The sequence below is a fragment of the Elephantulus edwardii genome, unplaced genomic scaffold (assembly GCF_000299155.1).
Source record: "Elephantulus edwardii isolate Elephantulus edwardi_28Jun2011 unplaced genomic scaffold, EleEdw1.0 scaffold00001, whole genome shotgun sequence".
In the NCBI taxonomy this organism is placed as follows: Eukaryota; Metazoa; Chordata; class Mammalia; order Macroscelidea; family Macroscelididae; genus Elephantulus; species Elephantulus edwardii.
Genome location: NW_006399751.1, coordinates 1941895 through 1949967, shown reverse-complemented (window position 1 = coordinate 1949967; position 8073 = coordinate 1941895). Strand labels below are relative to the sequence as shown.

The window sequence follows — 8073 nt, the reverse complement described above, 5'->3', positions numbered from 1 at the left end:
GTCTTCGGTGAAGTGCCTGTTCATATCCTGTGCCCATTTTTCTATTGGATTATTTACCTTTATCTTGTTGTGGTGCTCAAGTATTTCATAAATTCTGGATATAAGTCCCTTATCTGATATGTTATTACCGAATACTTTTTCCGAATACATGACCTTTTAACTAGATTTCTTTTCTAGCCACGAAAGGACTCTATTTGTGATGAGATTATTAGCATCAATCTTGGGATCTGGCATTGGTAGCTTATTGGTAAGGAGTTGCACTGCCAACTCAAAGACAGGTGGTTCAAAGCCACCAGCTGCTCCGTGGAAGAAAGTTAGGGAACTTTCTCTCATGCAATTTACAACCTCAGAAAACTCACTGGAGGGTGAGCTATGAGTTGGTTCCAATGCAGGAACATCTAACAACAGCATGTAATTTGGAGGCTCAGGGGTTTTAACTGGCATGCTAAAGACACCTAACCGTCAAGGACTCTCCTTCATAGGGTCGCTATGAGTCGCCTGTGACTCGATGGCACTTAACAATAATATCAACTTAGAGAGAGAGATCAGCTGGTCCAGTGAACAGAAAGCGATGGTACCAAGCCAAAGGTGGGTGACTTTTAATCTACGGCCCTCAGGCCTGTCTTTCATTGTTTTTGTTCGGACATTCCTCTAGGTCATATAGCCCTGGTGTACAAGTTGCCGTACCACGGTCACTTTTGGTTGCTGTGAGGCTGAACAACTGTGACACTGATGTGTCAAATGTGTTAATGGTTGGCTACCAAATGTGGACAGAGAGTCGGGTGGAGCTCCCTGATTAAAACAAGCTTGGAAGGAGGAGTGGCATCCACTTCCCTAATAACTTGCCTCCAGAAACCCTATGAACCTGGAGAGAGGATGAAAGGCACCCAAGCATCGAGGACTCTCCTTCATAGGGTCTCTGTGAGTCGCCTGTGACTCGACGGCACTTAAGAACAAACAACAACAGCAAGCTCAATTATGAGTTGGTAACACAAAATTAGTGAGACTTGTCCCAATGGATTTGTGTAGAATACATCAGTTATGTCTACAACGTGATTTTATTTGTTTTTTCTATGGCATGATGTGATAAAAAAGCTTGATGATTTGAGCTTCCAATTCAGGCACTTATTATTAAGCATGTGACCATGAGCTAGCCTTTCAGAGCCTTAATATTTTCTTGAGCATAAAATGCTAATGAGAATACAAACCTGTAGGAGCCCTGGTGGCTTATGTTCTCTGTTGGGCTGCTTACCAGAAGGTTGCTGGGTAAAGTCTACCATTCTGCAGGAGAAAGATGAGACAGTCTGTGCCTCCTTAGATTTATAAACTTGGGAATAGGGGGAGGAAGAGAAAGTGTTACTTCCTAGGAAATCTGAGGGTTTGCTGTGAGTCATAATCTACTCAATGGCAGTGGGTTTAAGAGAATCAAATGATACAAGAGCACTTTTTAGAATGTAAAGCACTACCCATGCCTTTAGGGAGCTCTGGTGACTTAGACGTAAGAAACTGCATTGCACAGGGTTCTAATCCACCAGCTGCTCTGCAGAAGAAGTGTGGACAATCTCCTCCTGCTCAATTTACTACCCCTGAAAACCTGCTAGAGAGTCAGCTATGGGTCAGTTCCAAATCAGTGGCACACAAAAGCCACACATAGCTTTATTTTTAAAATTATGAATCTTTTTCTTGAAAAAGTGATTTCTTCACTTTGGAACACTTTAAAATAGTAAGGTAAGCTGGAAAAGGAAAAGAAAAATCACCACGTAAGTGGTAAGAATCTGTGCTGCAATCCCGAAGGCCTGAGGTTTGAATCCACCAGGTGCTCCATGGGAGAAGGATGGGCGATCTCCTCCTGTGTGACTACTGCCTCGGGAAACTTGCTGGAGGGTCAGCTATGCATCAGTTCTGATTCAATGGTAAACAACAATAACAACTACTACTACTGAGAGAAGTGGTTCCTTAGCTGATGTCATAATCCCTGGAAGTGTGTGTTAGCACTAAAATTGTTGGACTGTGCTCCAGGAGCTTCTAATTCTATACGCCCAGAAAGAGGCTGCATATATTGTCTTTTAAGTAAGTTCCCAAGTAATGTTGATGTTGCAGTTCTGGAGACCACTGGCCTGTCTTCTAACTTTTTCTGTGCACATACACTTTTAGTATATACTACTTACTTTAATTACAATTCATATTTTAAGTGCATATTTAAATATATTACATACTTCAAGTGTATATTTCAGTCAGCTTATTTGCTTTTGTGAAAGAAAATACTGCACAGTTTGTGACTAACTTCTTTTAGTCAGCAAGGCCCTTTTTTGTTGGTTTATTTTCTTTTTTTTTAAAACAGTTGATTTTTAAAAAAAAATTTTTATTTTATTAGTTTTGTGTGAGTGTACCATCAAATCAGATCTGACTGGTACAGGAGGAAATTGTCACTCCTTCCCCGGCAGAGCATCTGGTGGATTCAAACCATGCACCTCTGGGATTGTAGTTGCAGTTCCTTGCCACTAGGCCACCAGAGCTCCCCATTGGTTTATTTTCTGTTTTGTGTGCTTTGTGTGGCAGTGGAGCAGGCCCAGAAAGCAAGGAAGGAGATTGCTGACTATCTGGCTGCCGGGAAGGAGGAACGCGCTCGGATCCGAGTGGAGCACATTATCCGGGAAGACTACCTCATGGAGGCCATGGAGATCCTGGAGCTGTACTGCGACCTGCTGCTGGCTCGGTTTAGCTTGATCCAGGCCACCAAGTAAGATCTGTTGACTCCCAGCCTTTTCAGGCCGAAAGGAGTTGACAAACCATTCCTGTGCTACACACTTTGTCTCTTCATGTTTTGGTTTTTGGGGGATTTTTTAGAACTAAGCATGATTTGAAGAGAATATTTTAGGCAAAGGAGTAATTCTATGACAAAATTGTGATAAGTCAATATATAGCAAAACATTTTCCATTTCAACATTTTTTCTATACACTTCCATGACCTTAATCATGTTCATGTTCAACACCATCACCATCCATCACCAAATTTTCCCCTGGCTCTTAAGTTCACTCTAAGCAATGAATTTTCTTTTCCCCTGCCCCTCCTCAAGCCACTTATAAACTTTGGTCTCTTCCCATGGGCTATTCCTTGGGAAGGGACATCATGTTTGGAAAGGCAGAGGGTCAGTGAAATAGAGTAAGACCCCCATTAAGTGGATTGACACACAACAGTGGACTCAAATATGTTAGAAACGGAGAAGATGCCACAGGATAGAACAGGGTTTGGATCTGCTGTTCAGTGGTCACTATGAGTCATACTCACTTCAGTGACACCTAACAACAACAATAGTAACAACATACATGCCTATTCTAGTTACTTCATATATAAAAGAGACTTAAAAAAAAACCAACACACACACACAACACCACACAGTTTTCTTTTTTTCTCCCTGAGCTATAACAATTTGTGGAGCTATAAATTTGTGGTAGAAAAGTTTGAAAATACAGACCAAACAAATCAGTCACAGTATTCACCTTGGGGACAGCATTTTACTAGATTCTCTTCCAGTCTGTTACAGTGCAAACTGTGAATGCTAGGACCCAATAGAGTTGCCGTGTTTTCCCAGGTCTCATACGTTTTCTGCCTTTGTCACTTACTTTTTTATTTCTCCCTTTATTGTTTTCCTTCTCTAATAGAGTCCCAACCTATGCCGTTTCTGGCTTTTTCAGGTTTTATTTTATGTATATAACTATATATATCCATGTATCTGTAGATATATGTGTACAAAAGTACATAGTTTTAAAAATATTTAACATTGTATAGTGACTATTAAAGAGCTCTGGTGGCTCAGTGGATTAAACTGGGCTGTGATGTGCAGGGTCGGCAGTATTACTCTGCCTGCTACTCCTTAGGAAGAAGATGAGGCAGCTGCATCCATAGAGATCTGCGGTCTTGGAAAACTCAAGGGACCGTCTGTTTTGCCCTATCAGTCGCTCTAAATCTGAATCAAGCAGGTGGCAGTGGGTGGGCATTGTGAACCTTGTCCATGAGTCTACCTCTGAAGTAGTAACAAGAAGGAAACTTGAAATTCCGAGTTTCATAATTTTGTGCTTTCCTCAGGGAACTGGATTCTGGTCTGGCTGAATCTGTATCTACTCTGATTTGGGCTGCTCCTCGACTCCAGTCAGAAGTGCCAGAGCTGAAAATAGTAAGTGACCAGTTTTAACTGCCTGTAGCACGAGTGTAAGTAAGGATATCATTAGTGTTATCCTTGGAATTAGAGGATTATTACAAGAGAATCTTTCCTTCTCTTAAGGGATAATAAAAAAAGACACTTGCTTTTGATGATTTTTCAGTGAAAAATATTTTTTTTATAAACCTCGAGTTGCTATAATCAAGGATGCTTTTGGCAGAACGTTAAATTATTTTTATTATTTTTGTGTGAGTGTACCGTCAAATCAGATCTGACTGGTACAGGAGGAGATTGTCCTTCCTTTTCTCAGCAGAGCATCTGGTGGATTCGAACCATGTGCCTCTGGGATTGTAGTTGCAGCTCCTTGCCACTAGGCCACCAGAGCTCCCCTTCAACTAGGCCACCAGAGTTCCCCTCTAGGCCATCAGAGCTCCCCTCTAGGCCACCGGAGCTCCCCTGACAGAACGTTAAATGATCCCGGAAGTATTAAAAGAAGATGGAAGGAATATACTGAGTCACTGTATCGAAAAGAATTGGAAGGCACAGAAGAATTACATGAAACAACATATCAGCAAGAGCCTATGGTGATGAAAGAAGTTCAGGCTGCTTTGAAGGACATGGCAAAAAATAAGGCTCCAGGCATAGATGGTATACCAATTGACATATTTCAGTTAACAGATGCTGCCCTGGACGTGCTCACCAAGTTGTGCCAAGAAATCTGGAGAACGACCACTTGGCCAACTGACTGGAAGAGATGATATTTGTTCCTATCCCAAAGAAAGGTGACCCAACCGAATGTGGAAACTACAGAACAATTTCACTGATTTCACATGCAAGCAAGATTTTACTGAAGATTATCCAAAAACGACTGGAACAGCACATCAACAGAGAACTACCAGAAGTCCAGGCTGGTTTCAGAAGGGGTCGTGGTACTAGAGATATTGTAGCTGATGTTAGATGGATCTTGGCTGAAAGCAGGGAATACCAGAGGAATGTCTATCTGTGTTTCATTGACTATGCAAAGGCATTTGACTGTGTAGATCATAACAAACTGTGGCTGACTCTGAGAAGAATGGGAATCCCAGAACACTTGATCGTTCTAATGCGAAACTTATACTTGGACCAGGAGGCAGTCGTCAGAACAGAGCAAGGGAACACTGCATGGTTCAAAATTGGGAAGGGCGTACGCCAGGGATGCATCCTATCTCCATACCTTTTCAACCTCTATGCAGAACAGATTATCTGGGAGGCTGGGCTCTATGAGGAGAAATGTGGGGTCAAGATTGGTGGACGAATTATCAACAATCTGCGTTATGCGGATGACACAACCCTGCTTGCTGAAACTGAGGAGGACCTGAAGCGCCTGCTGCAGAGTGTCAAGGACTGCAGCCTACAATATGGATTGAGGCTCAATGTCAAGAAGACAAAGATTCTCACCACTGGACCAATCGGCAGCATCAGGATGGATGGTGAAGAGATTGAGATTGTACACAGCTTTAGTTTGCTTGGCTCCATAGTCAACAGTCTTGGCACCAGCAGCCAGGAAATTAAAAGGCGCATTGCCATGGGAAAGTCTGCTGTTAGGGACCTCTCCAAAGTGCTGAAGAGCAGTGGTGTCTCTCTGGAGACTAAGGTGCGTCTGATACAGACCATGGTCTTCGCAATCACCTGTTATGCATCAGAGAGTTGGACAATGACAAAGGAGGATAGAAGGAGAATTGATGCCTTTGAGCTGTGGTGCTGGAGAAGAGTATTGAGAATACCATGGACTGCTAGGAAAACAAACAGATTTGTCCTGGAGAGGGTTAAACCGGGTGGCTCCTTGGAGGCAAGGATTCTGAGGCTCCGTCTAACATACTTTGGACATGTTGTGAGGAGAGACCGGTCCTTAGAGAGGGACATCATGCTTGGGAGGGTGGAGGGACGGCGCAGGAGAGGAAGGCCCTCTATGAGGTGGATTGATTCAGTGACTGGGATAATTGGGATGGGAGTGTCAGAGACAGTGCGATTGGCACAGGACAGAGCGGAGTTTAGGGCCGTTGTACATAGGGTCGCTATGAGTCGCAGGCGACTTGACGGCACATGACAACAACAACAACAATAGTAGGATGGGGAAAGTACTAATGCTGACCTAAAAATTAAAAAAAAATGGAAACTGAAGGGAGTTTTTAGGAGGAGCGGTCATAATTTAGGTGTTTAGAATTAAAGTTTTAATGTTCCTATCTAGCAGATACTGTAAAACAATGCATTGAGAAGTTGATGCTAAAAGAATACAGTGCTAATGAAATCACTTGGAAACTATTTTTGCTCTTTGTATTGTCTTTCACTCAGGGTAAACTTGCCATAACTTGATGAATTTTGCCCTTCTTTTCTTTCTTGGTGACGGTTTGCTACAGGTATCTAACCAACTGTGTGCAAAGTATAGTCAAGAATATGGTCAATTGTGTCGAACCAGTGAGATTGGAACTGTCAACTCTCAGGTAGTACCTTTTCCAGAAATACATATTTTCCTAAACCAAGAAGTCTGGGAAATAGCTGGGCAAACTCAACATTCTGTATAGGCTCAAAACTTTAAGAATAAGTTTTGCATTGGGGGTAGAGTGACTTGGATAAAGGCCATAGGCTAGGGTATTGAACTCACAGCTTTATAAAAATGTCAGAGCCAAGGAAATTGAGTTGATTTTTTTAAAAAATTAAGCATGTATTTTTTTCCTAAATGTAATTGGCCTAGTAACATGAAGGAAGTTAAATGTAGAAGTTTCAACTTTAAAACATGTTCCATCATATCCACATACACGTAATTCTGGCATTCAGCTGAGATACAGTAATCTGGTCACAAAAAGAATCTGGCCACAGTTGCAGGCTAGTGGACATTCTCGTCCTTCAGTTTGCCCACTCTGATTGGTTATTGCCCTTCTGAACTGGTTGTGAAATATGTTGAGTATCACGCTTACATAATTCAAATGCTTATCACCTTATCACAAATTCTTAGTTCAAAATATTTTTGTGTTTGTATTCTTCCTCTTATTTTGTTTGGCTTGAGGTTTTTGGACTTCAGGATATGACTGTGGTACAAATACAAATGAGTAGCCCTGTGGTATATTCACAAGCAGGATTATTCTTTGTTGTTGCTAAATTATCTTAAAATAAAACAAAACAAAACTATGGTTGTCAAACAACAGAGACTAAAAAGATGAAGGACAATGATTCAGAGGTAAAAGACCCCTCCCCCCCCAAGTCCTTGTTGTATCTTATGTGGTAGGTATGTGTCTAACCAAGCTTACTATATTCTCTATTTTCCAGCTAATGTGTAAATTAAATGTGGACACTCTACCCCATGTCCTAGTGGAAAAATATCTGACAGAGATTGCTAAGAACTATAATGTGCCGTATAAACCCCCCGTTACGGTGAGTATGTTTAAGAAGGAATAACCGACTTAGAGCTGAGGTTTTTTTCTGGCACCGTAAGAGATTCCTTCTGCTTAGGGTTGTGGCTTTTGGAGTTTTGGTAGAATTGTAAAGTAGGTGCCATTTTCTCCCTCCATGTACTATTCCCAACAGTGCTTAACTTCTGCTGACTACCAGACGGCCCTTTTTGTCAGCAAAGAAATAGGATGAAGGGTAATCAAAGTGTGTAATCCTATAGTGTATAAAGCATTTATTTATAAATTGTTTACTGTGCTCAGAGTGAAAGTTTACAAAGTAAGTTGGCATTTCGTTCAACCTTATAAACATATTTTGTTTTATGACATTAGTTACAATCCCCACAGCCTCACTTCTCCCCTGTGGTTCTTGTTTTTACTAGTCCTTCAATCCTATCCTTTCTTGCCTTCTGAGCTTTAACTTTGGGCAGATGCTGCCCTTTGGATCTTCTATGATTGATTATTCCAAGAATGAGTGTTTCCCTGGTGTT

At 41.6% G+C, this 8073-nt stretch overlaps 1 protein-coding gene across 1 annotated transcript in view; it reads left to right on the top strand.

Moving 5' to 3' along the window:
- Positions 1-7778, top strand: part of LOC102873537 (IST1 homolog) — a 10238-nt gene extending 2460 nt beyond the window's left edge. The window contains exons 2-6 of the mRNA XM_006878872.1: positions 2560-2740; positions 4088-4175; positions 6557-6640; positions 7464-7568; positions 7722-7778. Coding sequence (XP_006878934.1) covers positions 2560-2740; positions 4088-4175; positions 6557-6640; positions 7464-7568; positions 7722-7778 — 515 coding nt within the window. The remainder of the gene's footprint in view (positions 1-2559; positions 2741-4087; positions 4176-6556; positions 6641-7463; positions 7569-7721) is intronic.
- The last annotated feature ends 295 nt before the right edge of the window (positions 7779-8073 follow it).